The following is a 17,385-nucleotide window of genomic DNA, read 5'->3' on the forward strand; positions in this document are numbered from 1 at the left end:
CTAAGTGAGCTGAGCATGATGGAGAGTTTTAACAGAAATGCCCCATACAGAATGATGGAAGGTTGGGAGGTGTAAAATCAGTAAAAATTCCAGTGGAATAATAATGATATTTCCAACAACCATTAGGAAAAGTTTATGAACATCATTTTTGCACAATTTCCACGAAAGTGTAACTCCCTGAAACACACGGGGAGATAACAGTATGACCACTACCATGGTCCAGAATTTAGGATTCCAGCCTGTGGTTTGCAGTGTCTGGGTTCACGTCTCTACTGAGCTTGGAAACTCGGGAAGGTCACTGTTTCTTTCTGGTCTCCAACCATGAAACAGCACCAATGGTTCCTCCCTGTCTTGCCAGCGACCGAAGGAGCAAAAGTCTTAAGTGTCTGCATTTGTGAAAGAACATGGACAGGAGGTTTTCCCCAGGCTTGCAGCCAGCAGACACTCTGCCTTGGCCAGGTTAAGGCAGTTGTCCACAGTCCCTGCTGCACAGAAGCACGTCCATTGACCTGGATTACTGCCACGCAGTGGTGAAGTTTTAGGATTCAGTGGAAAACTCATTGAGGCAAGGAAATCTTTGCTTGTGAAAATGCACGATTTTAAGCTGGCAGAGCCCTGCTCTGCTCTCAGGTCTCTTTCAATTTGTGGCTGCAATAACAGATAAAGTTGATACATTCAGACCTGCCAAATAATCAGTTATTCATAATTTTTGTCAGCAGTTGTTACCAGATGAGTTATGTGCGTTAGGAGAGCCTCCTCTTCTCCTGATGAGTGAGCCCATAGCCTGAGTCAGATCCATTCATCTCCATTCAGCTGATGTGTTTCATACACTCTATTAGTCCCCTGTCACACATGCTGCATTATGAACACAAATTACCTAAGATAGCCTCCATCAAAGGTAACGAACAGACCTTCCTGCCAGTAAACAGTGTGAGTCCTTTTGACTCGGAATGTGCTGCAGCGGTTCCTTTGGGTGCCTGTGAAGCTGTAGATGGTCACCTTTTTGTTTCTTGTCTTGGTGTTCTTCTTGTTTTCAAAAAGCTGAAACAAACAGAAAAGCATGAAAATCATTAAACTGCTGAATTTTCTCATAAGGATGTTTTAATCAAGCAAGAAGGTGATTTCTTTTTTTGGCTTTCACAGGTGCTGTTGTACCTTTTACAGTAAAAGTGACTTGTGCTCATATAAAATTTTGCAATGGAATGGAAATACACGTGGTAAAATTGATTTTTCCACAGTGGAAATCTTTTTCATGCCACTCAAAAAAGAACCATTTCATATCAGTGCACAAAGCTAATTCTATAACTGTGACATTTGCCATATTTATTCTGCATTTGCAAAAGTCTTATGAACCTAAAGCACTAAATGTTCTAGTGAATGATGAAGTCTGCCCTCAATGCATAGAGTTAACTTTTCCACCTGTTTCAGTAGGAGGAAGATGGCTCTTCTCCAAGACACTTCAAACCAGCACTTAGAGCAAAATGGATTTCTGTTTTAAAACCAAAAAGTTAATCTGCAGGACTCCGCTGTACTCATTGCTCCAGCATTTATTTGCCTGCAGACAGGTCTGACGCCTGGCATCCTTTCCACTCCCTTCATGAGGACTGGATGAAGCCCCTAGGAAAGGTGCTCTAGGATTATGTAGTGCCCAAGAGGATGTAAGCAAGGGGTTGCCAAGACAGCCCATTAAAAGAGGTAAAGTTACTACATGGTTTGAGAAGCCTGGAACACAGAGGACCTTCCAAAAACAGGTATCATGTTTTCCATGTTCTGTGCATCACTGACAGACCACAGTTTAATGGAGAGCTGCTAAGAAGATACCAGAGCAGTACTATAAATATTTTGCAGGTATTTATTACAGTTTCAGATAGAAACTGCTGCAAACATGTCTGCAACAACATCAAAATTCACTTGGCTCTCAGAACCTTGCAAACACTACTTCAATGTCACTCACAGCACTTGCACTAACAGGGTGCCTCATTAAGGCAACAGTCCTATAATTTTCTTCCCATTTAAACCCATAGAGATTCAGATATCTGGCTTTGGTGGAGCTATTCCAGATCTCCTCTGGCAAAGCCGTCAGGGAGTCTGGCCTGGTGGAATGGTCATGGACAAGAGCCGCAGGCAGAACTCCAATTACTTGTAACTGGAAGATGCTGGAGGAACTGAGACCTTCCAGGGGATCATGTTATAAAGAGGCTGTGGAGAACTCAGGTTTTCTCCCCCAGATATGTTGTTCTCAGTGACACTTACTGTAAAAACAGAATCAGATTTTCAGTGCAGAGCCTTGTCTCTCCCTATTTACTCAAATGATGTTACTGAAGTCTTGACAGAAGTGAGCAGGATGTGAAGAGACATCCCACTTACACCGAACCACTTTAGCTGTCTGCTTTTGTTTGCAGGCAGACACAGTAACCTACCTGGAGGTCCATCTCTGCCAGGCTAATTAACATCCGGGCTATGAACCTTTGCCAAAAGCCAACGGGGACAAAACTCATCTTGAAGACCCTCTGGACTGTGTTTGTGGTCTGGTGGCAGAGCCCGTGGATATCTAACGCCGGCTTGGTAGGAAGCAGATGAGGAAGGAGGTAGCTGAAACACATCAAGTTCAACAGCTCAGATTTTAGCTACAGCTTTTAACAGTGAGTACATTGTTACCAGATAATAGGGCGATTCAGTCTCCAAAGAGATTTTTAATGGCACAGCCTACTGCATATAAAAAAGCTTTTAGACTAAAGCTCTGCAGCAATACATGGAGAAATTAATTTACACTATGGAAGCAAGCAGAGGCAAAACAGACATTACATAATTCAGCCAGGGCTATTGGAAAGGACTAAAATTGATGTAATGAGCATTTGTGTACTCACAAATTAAATGCATTAAAATATAGGGCCATTAGAACAGCTGCGATGTCGGGATTCATTTTTTGGGTACTACTCTGCCCTGGTAGTAAGCAGGGAATTACAGCTGTGGAACAGGAGATCAATGCAAAAACAACCTCCAGCAGCTCAGGTTCAGTAAGCCCAGGACGGGGGAGAAAGGCTGCAGGGACTGGGCTGCTCTGTCTCAACCCAGCTCCAGAACGAGAACCCCTCATGGGTCAGCATGACAGGGTTTCCTGCTGCTCCATCCTGTGGCTGATGGATTCCTGCCACATCCCTAACAAACCCCTAAAGCAAGAGCTCACATGGCCAGGCTGTTGCCAGCAGAGAAATCACTTGTCTAGCTCAGATTCCCCTGCAATCAGATTATTAGTACTTTGCCCAAGTGTGAAGGAGACTTGATGTTATCTGTGCCTGACCAGCCAGCAGCAACAGAGTTATGCTGGAGTAGGGGACCACAATGTTTTAAAATTATTTTCAGATCTCCCAGTAAACCCAGAATATTCATTTGTCCTGATCTTTAGTATTTGGGAAGTTAAACCTCCTGGAACACTGGAACTGTTTTGAAAACCATGAGCTTATGGCTTTCAATACTTGCCAGTAAATCTCTTGTCAGTGATATTCTTCTGTACCAAACACATCCCAGGACGCCTGTACAATCTAAAATGTTATTTGCTTATAAGCAGACACACTGCTGTTTTATCAGTGTTGAGCCTCAGAAAATGTGTTGGCATCTGGGGCTCATCGTTGACGGGCACAACGACAGCAACAAGGCACGTGGCCAAGAGACCTGACCAAAATAACACTGGCAGGGACTAGACACAACCAGAACTAATGCTGGGTCAGAATCCAGTGCTTTAAAGCCTCTCACGTTTTCTCTCCAGCAGCTGCAGCATTCTGTAAAACCTGAAATATCAGCTCAAAAAAACCAGCCATCATTAGAGAACAGCTCTCTCCATATGTCACACGTGATGACATATTACATGATCAAATTATCTGTTCCATGAAACATCTTTGGAATGTAAAACTGGCAATAATTTCAATTATAAATTGCAATAAGAATGGTCATGCTTTTAACTGTATTTTAAGAAGCAGAACACAGTTAAGTTACATGCACCTTAGGCACAAAAGGAGTGCAACAAACTAAAACTTCTTGCTCTATAAAAGTAGTGGATGCATCATCAGACAGCCAATAAATTTTCCTCAGCACATCCAAGAAAGGGTCTAGGAGAGTAGGAAGGGCCAGTGAGGCCCTTCTGGGCCACAACTATCTAGTGGATTATAACACAGATGGTGATTCGAGGCTCTTGAACAACAGCCAATGCAAATTTTGAAAATATGTGAAACATGCCCCCATCCACCCTTTCAGAACAGAAACTGGCAGCTGCTTTCTCTACTGACTGCACAGAAACCCTATCTGGCAATCTAGACAATAATTGCAGCAGCACAGTAACAAATAACTGCTCTGTGTCTGGCTAGTACATTAAATTAATCCAACCTGCTATAGCTACAGCCCGTCAGTGGGAAGAATATTCTGCTAATGTGGCTTGGATCGCTCAGAAAAACATTGGGCAGGCCACGAAAAAGCAGTTTCCTTGTTCCCGAGGCACAGACAATGTAATTGCCTTGGAGAAAAATGGCAGATAGTGACAAGGAGTCCAAAAGGCATTTTGGACTAAGCAGAAACATTGCTGCTCTATCTGTGTTAAGCCTGAGAAAATTTGTTGGCATCCGGGACTGGATAAGTGACAGGCATAATGACAGCACAGAGAATGCTGCACTTGTGCTGGCATTCAGAGCTCCCGAGAGGCTCAGGGCGATGCAGCCGCGCTGTCCTGCAAGGGCAAGGAAGTGAAATGCAAATGCCACATCAAAAGTGCAATACAGCTCTAGTCCCACCGCCTGCCCAACAACAGGCTGTCGCCAAGCAGATGGGAGAGAGAAAAATCGCAGGGAACTCTGCCCAGAGGAAAAGGAATCGGGGGGCAGAGGGGAGGAGGACTCATTAACATTTAAAGAGAATGAGGTTTCTTAGACCATTTCTAGGAAAACTACTGATCAGCACCTACTGAGGTTAAAAATCAAGCAAATCACGTTGCTGCTGCAGCTACGCTTTCCTGATTTCACCAGGAATAAAATGCTGTTACTTTCAGGGCTGACACAATTATTGATTATCTGAAGTTTTCTGCCACACTCAAGTGAGGATCTTTCACTGGGAACAGATGACTCCAGCCCATCTATATTTCAGGCCTGGCAGCCGTGGCCTCACATCCTCTCCCGGCTGCAGCTGCGCCGGCTGAGCCCTTACAGCTTCCACCTGCTCGTGGCCACATCCCCGGCAGTGTCACTGCCCCTCAGGGCTGGTGGCTGAGCCTGTCACCAGCCTCAATGCACCCAGTGGACAAAGACTGCTCTGGGAAAGCTTTCACACGGGCTGGTTTGGCCCAGAGGATACTCAATTCAGGAAATACAGCCCAAATGGATGGGTGCCTTCCATGACACTGCTGAACACTCTCAGATATTTTCTCAGCACAAGAACCCTGTCAAGACAACCACTTGGACAGGCAAAGCCTGTTAATATCCACTGACTAAATGGCCATTTTTCTCCAGTCTGACTAAGCCTCTCTAATCATCAACATACCTGTTATTGGCCACAGGCAGGGCGATCTCAAACTTGGCCAAGAACTGGAAGTACTGCTCTTCGGTCTGCTCGGTGAAGCCCGTTCCAACCAGCAGCATCCTGAGGTCCTCTGCTCTGATGACTCCATTCTTAGCTACAGACTTGGAGCTCTTGATGTTGAAAATCCTCTGTAGACACTCTGAGAGCCAGACGGGGTCAAGGAAGTAGAGGTTCCTCAGGCCGTGGCTCGTGTCTGGGAAGTGCAGTAGTGTCCCTGTTTCTATGAGAAAATTAATGGCTGCAAAAAAATAAAGAATTGGGGGTTAGCAATAGACCAGCATTAGGAAACCACAGTGCAGAAGAGTAAGACTATGAGGCAGTTTGTGGAGTTTTATGCATTGCAGATACAGCCAGCACGCAGCCAAGTCAAGAGAGCAACATCTATCTGAGGAGTGCTGCTATCTGACACTCCACTTGTAAAACCCACATCTCACTTCTTCACAGCCAGTATTTCTGTCCCCACGACACCTCCCCTTCACCCTCCTCCTGCCATCCTCACAGGGAAGGGCTCTCCCTGCCTCCTGTGGAGCAAGGCCTCCATAAAGATCACAAGACTGGGGCCCTACAGAGAAGCCAGACTTGAAACTATGGCAACTCTCACTCTACACAGAGCAGAAATGAAACACAGCTTGTTAAAAAAAAAAAAAAAATTAAATCAGTAACCTCAAACCATCCCAGAAACTTCCCAGTCCTGACCCCAAAGTTCCATTACTAATTTTATATCTTAACAATTTCCAAAGTGAGCTCTAACTGGTGTACTTTTTATTTACTATTTGTGAAATATTTCAATTGGACATACATATTAATTTCCAAGAAATTACTGGTCTGCTCTGACCTACCAGTTTGCAAGTCCTCATAGTCTTTGATGTCATTTCCAGGCGTTTGCTCGATCATCAGTTCTATTTGTCTGTCTGTTAAATACTGTACATCATCATTTTGACTTCTTTTATGCTGTTCTGCAAGGACAGCTTCTTGAAGGCTAAGGTAACTCCTTGGTATCTGCAAGCCATGTGAGGAAACCAGCAGGATCAGTATCAGCCAGCAAGGGATGAACTGGCTGCCATCTCCCCTTCACAGGGATCTTATAACGCTCTTTTCCCCAAACCAGATTGCCATCTTAAATATTCCCATGCCTCCTGCATCAACAATAACTCTTAAAGTTCACCTCCCAAGCCCCACAAAAGCCCTGCTTTGGTAAGGATCACCAAGAAAGTCCAGTTCTCACCAATCTCCCTGCAAGTTTCTGGGAGCAAATTGAGCTGCCGACATCCTTCATGTTGCAAGTGACATGAAAAATCAGCTGCCGCAGTCCCTCAAGGCCTTCCAGAGTCTTACATGAGAGCTCACTGCAAAAGTCATGCAAAGGTGAAGATTATCAAACCTTATCAGCACACTGGCTTCCTTTCCGGGCTCACTTTCTCTTATCACTGACTTTAAATTTCCTGTGTCAGCTGAATGGGAGGAAGGCTGTCAGTGGATATTTTTAGCTTTGGAGAAAACACGGAGTCGCCTGGAAAAGATGTATTAGGCCACATCTGTATTAGTCCAACCCCTGCTCTGCCTGCTTCACTCACTGCACTGCTGTCCCCTGTGCACTGTGATGTCTTGGGATGTCCCTGGCAGACTGACCAAAGTCATCCCCCTCTGTGCCTCCAGAGCCACACACATCCTGAAAGGGGCTGTAGGGAGAAGGAAAACTCAGTGCCCCAGCAGCCTCTGGAGAAAAGTCCAGTTCTCCCTGCCCCAGATCAAAGAGGCAGGATGATGACTACCAGACACCTTTTCCCACCCTTATTCTGGTCCTTTCTCAGCTGGATCCTGCAATTAGGGAATTGATGCTTAGATCCTAAAAGCTGGCCTTCATTATCTCTTTAATAGCTAAAAACCTGCTCTCCAACTCCCACTAGTTTTAGTTCTTTTTGTGGGCTGGATAAGAACAGTTCTATTCCACTTTCCCCAACAAAGTGTCTTTCTAACTGATCCTACACATGTTCCCATGGCAGACAGAAAATCCTTCTCTAATGAAATATGCTTTGTCTTAAACCTCAGCCCTCCATGGCACCGGGAAGTGTGCGATTCACTGGGATGCTGGAGGACCCTGACCAGTAATAGAAGCACCCGGGGTCACCACACAAGGATTTCACACTCCTTACACACCTCCAGCCCCAGAGCTTAATACCACATATATTCCAGGTGGATGACAGGGTGTGGAGAGGCACAGGAAGGAGGAGGTATGAAATCAGGCTGGGGAGAAACGCAAGGGGAAAGGAAGGCACAGAAGATAGTACAGGATGCGTGTCAGGCTGAAAGAAAGTCCCCTTGAAAAAGAATGATTGAGATCATGTTACGATGGGAAAAGAGGCTTGAGGTGACATAAACACAAAGTTTTCTTCTTCTCATGGTGAGTCTTTGAGCCTCACAGTGTGTCCCTGGTGTTCCTCCTAACGGGGGAAGAGCCAGCTGGGATGCCTGGCACAGGCTGGGATGCCTGACAGTGCCTGCAGAGTGGTACGTGGGAGGTCGGCTGATGCCTTTGCCAGGCAGCAGATGGGAAGTGCTGGGGACATCACAGTGCCCTTCCTCACTTGCCAGCTGCCACCTGCTCTTGCCCCAGGCAGAGGCATTTTCATGTTGTCTGGTGCCAGCCTGCTGCATCCACGTTCACCCCCTGACTCACAGACGCTTCATTCCCAGCAGGAGGAGCCTCTTCTCCCCAAGGGCATTCTCTTGGAGCAGTGTCAGACTGCGTGGCCTGAGTGACACCCATCTCCCAGGCAGTACCAGCCCCCAGTTGTGACAGCTGGAGATGGATGGCACAGGGGACTGACCCCTCCTTGCCCAGCCAACAGTGCCACGTGAGCTGTGTTCCCACATCAGGTACCACCCTCAGCCTCCCCTCAACAAATCCCCTGGCATCCACTGTGTGACAGTCACACTCTCACGCTCTGCAGCATTAATCAGTCAATCTGCACCTTCTCCCCTTGAGACTAATGTGTCACCAATAAACAGTGAGAAACCTGAGTGAAGGGGGAGCAGTAAACAGGCTGGTCAAGGTCATGACTTTGTAGCTTCCAGCTCTCAGACTCATCATCAGCCCCCTGAGCAACACTGACCTTCTCTCTCGTTATAATACATTATCTCAGTCAAAAATAGATGAAATGCAATGCTGACGAGTCTCTAAATTGGTTCCGTTGCCAAGGAGATCAAGTATCTCAAAATTGTTAAAACTGTCATAAAATAAAGAGTGACTGAACTTCACAAAGGCACAAGTACTTACTGCAGGTGCTTGAAGGTGATATCCGGGAAGCCAGTTGCTCTGGATCCAGAGGGAGACCGACACAGAGCCAGGACATATGCCCTCAGAGTTGCTATCCTCTCCACACGGAATTTTGTTTCAATCAAATCAAGGTGTGTTCCTACCACCAACACCACTGAGTTCGGAGCCTTGGCCTGCAAGAGAAACACTGACAGTGATCTTATCCAGATTACATCAGTGAGGACATGTGAAAAGTATAATATTTAAGAGGAGGGAGTCACATATATTAATAAAATGGAATATATATATATTTATAAAGTAGAGGCAACCTGTCATGGCTGCTTGACAACAGCTACAAGTGATCTGGGTATTACAGAAGTTCTGCAGAGCATGGCTTAATCATCTGCTGCTACTGCAGAGCAGGAAACTGTCACTTTGGGTTTTTACATCAGGGTTTAACACAAAGGGAGTTGCTGTGAGTTAGTGAAATAAAGGGAACTATGTCTGCCCAAAGTTAACTTAACCTGCAGCCAGGAGCTCTGCTATTCTGAAAACGCCTAGTTACAGCCTGGAATGGACACCTGGGGAAGTCACACAAACTTTTTCACTGGAGGTATATGGAGAGGTAAGATAAACTTCTAGAAAAGTCTAAATCTACTTAATCAGAGCAAAGGAATGGATTAGATGATCTCATGGTTTCTTCCAACCCTTCCATGATTGTATTATGACCCTGGAATGTATCCAGATCTCAGGGAACATGCTGCCAAATTGCACAGGCTTAAGCAGGGATCATTTTGCCCATTCAAATGAGTTTGACCACAGAAGAATATTCAGAGGCAGAAATATATCCTTCTTTGCAGGCAATCCATTTCCCTCTGAGGATGCCCACTGAAATCTCCCAACCTGAGTGACACCAAACAACCCCAGGCAGACCCAGGAGTGGTGGCTGCACCAATCCACACCAAGGTCCCAGTATGCTGCTCCCTGGAGGCTCATGGAGAGCACAGGCACAGGGTAGGATGGAGAGATGTTCCCTGGTGTGTTCTCCCAGTACTCAGCAGCCTGCAGCTCACTGACTTCCTCAGCACGAGGGAGTATCTCAGAGTTAACAGCACCTGATAGAGTTTTCATTCACCAGTCTGTCCTTCCAATTTCTGGTATCCCCAGCACATTGTATTTCCATGAAATTCCACAGGTTAGCCATCCAGTGTGTTTAAGATACTTCCCATTGTTTGCTTCAAAGCTACAATTTCATTTGTTCTCTCCCAATTCTATGGTAAAAGACCATGAACAAGACTCTCTTGTGGTTTTCTCCTTTCCCCATCATGTCTACATACAGCCCTTTTCATTTTTCCCTACTTTTAACCATCATGATCATATTTCTCTGCATTTTTCCTGATGCCACTATGTGCTTGCTGGGATGTATTAAGGACACATCATACATTTTTGAAATATAGTAATTTTCCTTTCAGCTTTGTTACCTACTTTGGCTTTTTGATTGCTGCTGGCCATTAATACTTTGATATAGACAAGATATTTGCTTTTCGAGAGGCATCCATTTTTGTTCATTTAATGTTAAGACAATTATCAAATAATAAACAGTTACAAACAATTATGAACATAGTATTACAAAAATCAATCCACAGCAATGAATTCACTGCAGCTTGGAGTCTAAATGATAGCTGTTTTGGAAATACCCTCTAGCTTACCTGAATCTAAAGTGTTAAAAATATAACCTCAAGACTAATGTGTGTCTAACCCACACAAGAAAGAAAATGCTTCAAACCCCCCTTGGAGCACAGTGTGGTCAAACACTAATTCCAAAATAAGTATGTTCAGCCTTACTTAGCAAGGGTTTATAAATCAGCTTTTGTTTCATTCTCTGCTGTGTGTGAGGGAGAACAAAGCAAATGATAAATTTAAACCATTAAATATAGCGATACGCCTACAGCGTAATGGAAAATGAATTCCAAATGCTGTGCAAAATTCATAGCTCGGGGAGCTTTCAAAAGCAGAGCAAAAAGGATCTGCAATATCACATATCTGCGTGCTGAGCTACTACTTGATAAATAGATATCCCAGAGCCCACCAGTGACTTCTTACCTCAATGTTCAGCAACCAGAACTGTAAGTTTGCCACAGCTTCTTCCCCCAGTGCCAAGTTCCAGACCACTATGTACAATGCTTTGTCTGTGAAGAAACACTGATTGACTGTAGACATGCTTGCTGGGCCTCCGATATCCCAGACATTGAACTCCACTGAATCAACCTACTTAGACAAAGAGAAGTGTTCAAATCAAACCGTGGCAGTAAATCACTGGGAGATAATAGCTGAAGTATAAACCTACGCCTGCATAATGTATGACACAAGAAGGGGTTCAATGTCCTAATTGTGCCTCCAGGAAAGATAAATCAACAAGCAATTGTTAAGCATGGCTACCACTTCCCCACAGGAAATCAAGACTAATTACTTGCTGCTAAAACGATAGAGGTGCCCTTGATGCTGGTAAAACTCCAGTTAATGCTGTGGATTCTCCAGTACAAACAAGGGTCTCATTCTGAGCCCTGTATTTCACTGCATCTGGAATAGAAACTGTTTCATCCTTGTCTGTGCCACGCTCGACAGGACCATTGAAGCTGCTTATCTGCCACTGCTGTGGGGAACAGGAAACCCCTGCTGAAATCACTTCCACTGAGCTCAGACTGAGCTGAGCCAAGCAGAAGAGAGATGCTGAGAGATGGGAAGCTTCTCAGGCCTTTCATAAACACCTCCTACACATTGCTCCCAGGCTTCTGATGTCTGTGCCATGCCAGAGATGGGCCAGAACCACAGTTGCTGTGAATCAGACTCACTGATTTCTGGGGGAAATGCTTAAATGGAGGCCTCTCCAGCTCTGGCTCTCTCCCCAGTACCCCTGCATCCATTGCTCTGTGCAGCCCTATGACAGCACTAAGAGGGAGCCTAGCTCTCTGCTTAAATGGCATTCAGGCTCCCAGTTGCAGCAGGAAGTACCTGCATACTCGGGAAGCTCTGTCCCTAAATCATTCAGCCCTGGAGAGTCAAAACCCCTGAGACTGCGCACAAAACCAAACCCTGCTCCAGCCACCATCCTCAGAGCATCACATAACACCCAGTGGGCTCCGTTTAGGGGTCTGGGGCCAGGAACCGACTGATCCCACATGAAAGTTACCCTATGAGAGTTCAGCCAGAAGCTCAGTATCTCAGCAGGGCTCTGATCCTGTGCAATCTGCGTGAAGTCTCCCAAAAACAGCTGGAAGAACTTCCATATTGTTGAAACCAAGCCCTAACCAGAACAAGGACTGCTTTGTTCACCCAAAAGACCTTCAGCTGTGAGTGTGTGTGTGGACAGACAGACTCTGAGATAGGGATAAAAGCCCGTTCAGTGTCTTGATCCCAACTCCTGGTCTCTGGTGCTGTCTACACTTTTATTTTATTCAGCTGCTCCACAACACAAAATGCACAAATCCCTTCTACCACCAGTCTTCCCTTCAAGGAGTCAGTCTGTGTTGCTGTTTTCTTTCTGTCTTTGGCCTGGCACTCTCTGCTGTGAACTCAGCAGGCTCCTTTCTCCCTTCCAAAACAGTCTGGTGGTCATGGCTCTCATCTGGAAAGGAGGAGCCATGAGTTTGCATCCCCTCAGCTCTGACAAGACCTCAGGACCAATTCTGCATCCTCTAATCCCTGGACTACTCTGCAGGCAGTGGACAGAGCCACCTACAAATGCTTGGATTAAATCAGTGCTCTCCAAATGAGTTCAGTATGACACATTCCATGAACGAGTCATCTGAGATTTGGATGTTTAAGATATGCCTTAGACATCCCTGGATCACACCAGAGGTCAGGCACCGTACCTTCCACCCACATTCCCCACCCAGGACAGTTTTGATATGAAGGAAATCCAGGTTTAGGTACTGATGTCCCAAATGAAAGGACAATCTGCTGTAGAGAAGCTGATTTAAAGCAGTCTCTCAAAATTAGTATCCACTCAAGGTGGGAGAGCCAGAATTTTAGCAGTCACACAGAGCTCTCTTTAGAATACAGTTAGTCAGGAGAACAGAACTGCCCTCTAGTACCAACTGGAAACGAAACAGAATTGCAATGGGTCTAAAACCACATCACTTGTGAGGTAATGGAAACTGCTCTTTGTAAAAGGACAATTTCAGCCCAAATGGACCCTGCAAGGCTCCAACATCCTACTGGGGCTGAGGATTTCCGACTGCTTTTCACCTTTGCCTTGTGCCCCACAGGCTTGGGGAGCTCCCATTTTGTTGTCCGGATGGTAGCATCGCTGTGCATCATCTGGGGCACCTTCCCTGTCTGCAGGATCTCCACCAGTGTGGACTTGCCCTGCCGGGGAGGGCCGATGATGATCATCTTCATCAGCTTGCACTTCTCTGCCCGCCGCAGCTGCGCTCGTAAATACGCCAGCACTGTCTTGGGGCCTGTGGGGGAGAGAACGGGCTGGAGCTGGGGACTGCAGCCACAAACACTCTCAGGGACAGCACAAAACCCACTGCTGCAGACACATCAGCTGAATTCATGCTTCCCCTGCAGTTTTGCTGTGGGCTGAGACAACCCAGAGAATAAACAAAGAAACCTCCAGCAGACAAACCTGAGACAGAGACCCCAGGAAAAGGTCACTGCTCTGAGGCTCCACAATGGAGCACTGTAAGGAGAAACAAATGCTGGGGTTCCTATGCTTCAGAAGCTGAAAGGAAACATAAAATACTAATTTAGTATTGGAAAATACTCTGTTTTTCCTTCTACTTTTATGTTTCCAGTTAAAGTTAGATTGAGGCTTCAACAGTATACTGCTGGAGCAGGAACAATTCCTAATTACTTTGTTCCCACAGGATTTTCTGATTAAAATGCACAAAAAAAAGAAGACAGCATTGTAATAGATCCAAAAACCTAGCAGCTTACAATAAAGTCACTTCAATGGGACCGTGGCTGCTGATCCTAAACATCTCAGTCTTTAGAGAGACAACCTCAATATCCTAAAATATACACATTCAGGAAGCAAGCCACAGAATTTATGCACACTGCAATTGAAATACAGCATTTATAAGGCATCATTTCAAACTGTGATCTGTCTTAAATTGATCATACAGCCAGATCTTAGCGCTGATTAGCAAATTTGTAAATACGAGTAGGAGGTTTCCCTGTGCAATTCCAGTTAACCCCAATGAGGGTTTGAGCATACACTGTCTGCTCCTGCTCTTGACCATTAAAAGGAAGAGATTTTATTGTATGTTCATTCAATTTAATAAAGAATACACAGCATCAGCCTTACCCTCTTTTCTGATCTCTGCAGGAACATTACTGATATTTAGTTCCTCGATATCCAGCTGCCAGAGATTAGCCAGCTGTCCAAGTTCTGGAGGAAGCTCTCGGATACCAGGGTTACTGTACAAAAACAAATAAATCTACCAACAACCAGGCTTTGTGTGTAAGTAGCTGCTCTCATGGACTCTCAGATTACGCTATTCTATCCTTGCAGAAATCTTCCATTAACATTTTAATAAGACTACTCAGCACTTTAATAGCAATTTCCATCCTAAAGGTGATGTATAACCTCAATTTATCCTCTGAGGCAGACAAATGTAATCATCTTTGCTGGATAGTTGAGGAAATAAAGGCAAAAATGATGAGTTATTGAATGTAACACTACAGAAACTGACAGCAAAAAGCCAGAATGAACTAGAGGCACATTAGATTCCCAGGCCTGTGTTTAAAGCAGTAGATCATCTTCCCTAATTCAAAAGACCAGCCCCCTCTTTATCTAAAGCAAACCATGGGCACAGTTCTAACAAGGGGCTGACTGTTTCCATCTTTATGACTTCAAAAGCACTGGACATCTGGGGTGGGGCTCACAGAAGACTGGTCACTAAAACAACATGGAAATAACACTGCGAAGTTTTTCCAGGACATGGACTTACTTTCCTAAATAAAGCTCTGTTAAACTTTTCAGGAGGCAAACGGACTGCGGGACAGAGTCCAGCTGATTGTCATTCAGATAAAGAACCTCCAGAGAATCACTCAGAAATGCTGGAAACTCCAAAAAAGGACCTGTAACGAGACAGGAAACAAATCGCACCTTTAAAAAAATACCCTACAAAACAGGCATTAAGGCTCTGAACCAAGAGTTTCACCTGAACTTTGCAGGCAGGACATGAGGTCATGTCCATTGGCAGGGACCACCACCAAGCAAGAGCAGAAAAGCAAATGGCCTTCAGTGACAATCAAACATCAATGTTCACATCTCAATGTTCTAAAACCACAGTGTTGGAAGGCAACAGTGTCCAGGACTTATGGGGTGCTGAGGGAGGAACTCCAAGCCTGCCAAAACAACTAAACATCAGGGGACAAGTGGCACCTTATCTCTTGCTGTTGAGTACATGATAATACCTTATGAACTGCCCCTATTGCAGCCTAACAGCTGGCACTCAGAGAGCATCCCATGGGCACACCTGGCTCTGAACATGGCACTGGAAAGGGCACACTCAGGGCCCAACTGGTTCTCGGCATGTTTTTCCCATATTGCCTGAGAAAAGCCAGAAGCCAGTCAGAATTTATGTTCAGACCCCCACGTTGCATCCTGCAGTAATTTATGGTGGATCAAAGTCAGTAACAACAGAGAAGGAAACCCAAACTGCAGCTGACAGTCTGATCTATGCTGTCTCTAAAACATGCTGGTGTTTGGTCCTCTGTTCTGTTTTAGACAGAAGGACTCAGGGCACTTCCTCCATGCCTGAGGAGCATCTTGCGTATCTTGGGAGCAACCGAAGCAGTAACAGCATCAACTGCATGGCTGAGTTGCTGCTGCTGCAGAAGTTCAAGCAAAGGGAAACTCAGCAAGTTCCAAAGAACATCATTTCACCCCACAGATGACTCCTGGGATAGCAGGACAAAAAGCTGCCATGGATTGTGTTGCTGTATTAAGGATGTCACATTTATCTACCAAGGAGCATCCTGAAATGAAGGAAATTCAGGGAGATTTTGAGTCTGATTAGGAAAGTATAACCAGCACCATCTGCTGCCTCCGTGGTCAATCAAAGCAACTCCCTGAGATGCAAGACTCTCCCTTCCTCAGGGATGGGACTATTCTACTTCCACTAAGATCTTCTTCCCCTACAGAGAAGACTTGAGGAACTGTAACTAGACTTAGCCAAAAAGAGGAAAAAAAAAAAAAGGAAAATGGAAGAGGTTTTCTCAGGAGAAAAATCCCCAGTTCTAATATTAACAGCACTTCCAGCCTGAGCTGTGATCAGAAAAGGCGTAAGATAGAGCTCCACTGTCTGCAGGGGTGTTTCATATACGTGACAGCACTGTCTGGTGTGGGCAGTGTCACAGTCCGCCTTTGAGTTTTCAAATAAAAAAATCATCTTTGGGATTATTTTAGGAGAACAGCAGGCTTATTTATGGATGCAATTCACTTCCTTTCTGGCTCATTGCTGGACTTAAACTTTGCATTGTTGCTCTTTCAGTAGGTACCTAGGCAGAGACAGATTTAGTCCCTCTTGGACACGTAGGAGCAAACACCTAAAATAGCAGCAATACTCTGAATTCACCGAAGAGTCCCAGGTGGAAAGGAGTGTACTATATTGGAAGCAAGCTTGAGGTGTTTATGAATTGTAATTATTTATTCATGAGTTATTTATGATTTCTCTGGCTTCAGCTCAAATTTTCTTTTAAAGAACTGTAGAAAAATTAAAACAAATCCCATCTTGAAAATATATTTTTGGATGAATAAACGCTACCAACACCACATGCATGTGCAAGGAGTTATTCTGAGACTTATCAATCAAGTATAGTGAGCATCCATAAATTATTCTCTTTAAATACTCTAGACTTAAGTAAACAGCTTTGTTGGTAAATCATATGAAAACCTGTCCACCCCCACCTCACCAGGAGACTTCTGTGAGCATCTGATGTACTCCAGCTTCTGTTTTCTCTTGACGTTTAAATTCTTGGCCACATCCTCTCATCTCACCAAGCTATACTTGGCAGAGGAACAGAGAGAAAAGGATGAGCTGGCTTTGCTCTGTCTCCATGGCTGCTACACTGTGGCACCAGCCAGGTGGGCTACTCTGTGCCCCCCCGCTACCTTAAGCCACCTGAGGCAGCTCCAGGTTGCACCAGGGTGTTATGTGCCACGGTTGTTCAAATGTTACTGATGCAGAGCCCATCATCTCCTGCTTTCTGCAGGGGGTTATGCTGGACTTGCAGCATGTAGAGATTTCCACTAGGACAGCAATTCCCTTTTAGAGCTGGTTTTAGCTGCCTTTGCCTGCTGGCTCCTGCCCTTCTCTCCCGTTTGGGAAATGCTGCTGTAGCATTTCACAGCGAAGCTTTGAGGGTGTGTCAGACTCCACAGATTCACAAGGTTCAGACTCCTTTTCCAGTTGTTCCCTATTCCAACAATGTCGCAGCATTTCTATTTCCATTTCCTGCTGGTGAAACAGCACAGACCAACCTCTTCTCCCCCGCAGGGGGCACACACACCTTACTCAGCACAGCAGCCTCTACTTCCATGGACAGGAAAA

The 17,385-nt window shown here is 45.2% G+C and overlaps 1 protein-coding gene across 5 annotated transcripts in view; it reads right to left on the reverse strand.

Moving 5' to 3' along the window:
- Positions 1-17,385, reverse strand: part of LRRK1 (leucine rich repeat kinase 1) — a 76,998-nt gene that overhangs the window by 20,304 nt on the left and 39,309 nt on the right. For all 5 annotated transcript variants that reach the window (XM_017736543.1, XM_017736528.1, XM_017736545.1 and 2 more), the window contains 10 exons: positions 14,779-14,908; positions 14,133-14,245; positions 13,067-13,281; positions 10,922-11,086; positions 8,840-9,012; positions 6,788-6,908; positions 6,402-6,561; positions 5,524-5,800; positions 2,421-2,592; positions 878-1,041 (listed from right to left, as the gene is read on the reverse strand). In XM_017736543.1, coding sequence (XP_017592032.1) covers positions 878-1,041; positions 2,421-2,592; positions 5,524-5,800; positions 6,402-6,561; positions 6,788-6,908; positions 8,840-9,012; positions 10,922-11,086; positions 13,067-13,281; positions 14,133-14,245; positions 14,779-14,908 — 1,690 coding nt within the window. The remainder of the gene's footprint in view (positions 1-877; positions 1,042-2,420; positions 2,593-5,523; positions 5,801-6,401; positions 6,562-6,787; positions 6,909-8,839; positions 9,013-10,921; positions 11,087-13,066; positions 13,282-14,132; positions 14,246-14,778; positions 14,909-17,385) is intronic.

The sequence above is a fragment of the Corvus brachyrhynchos genome, unplaced genomic scaffold, assembly GCF_000691975.1.
Source record: "Corvus brachyrhynchos isolate BGI_N302 unplaced genomic scaffold, ASM69197v1 scaffold200, whole genome shotgun sequence".
Lineage (NCBI taxonomy): Eukaryota > Metazoa > Chordata > Aves > Passeriformes > Corvidae > Corvus > Corvus brachyrhynchos.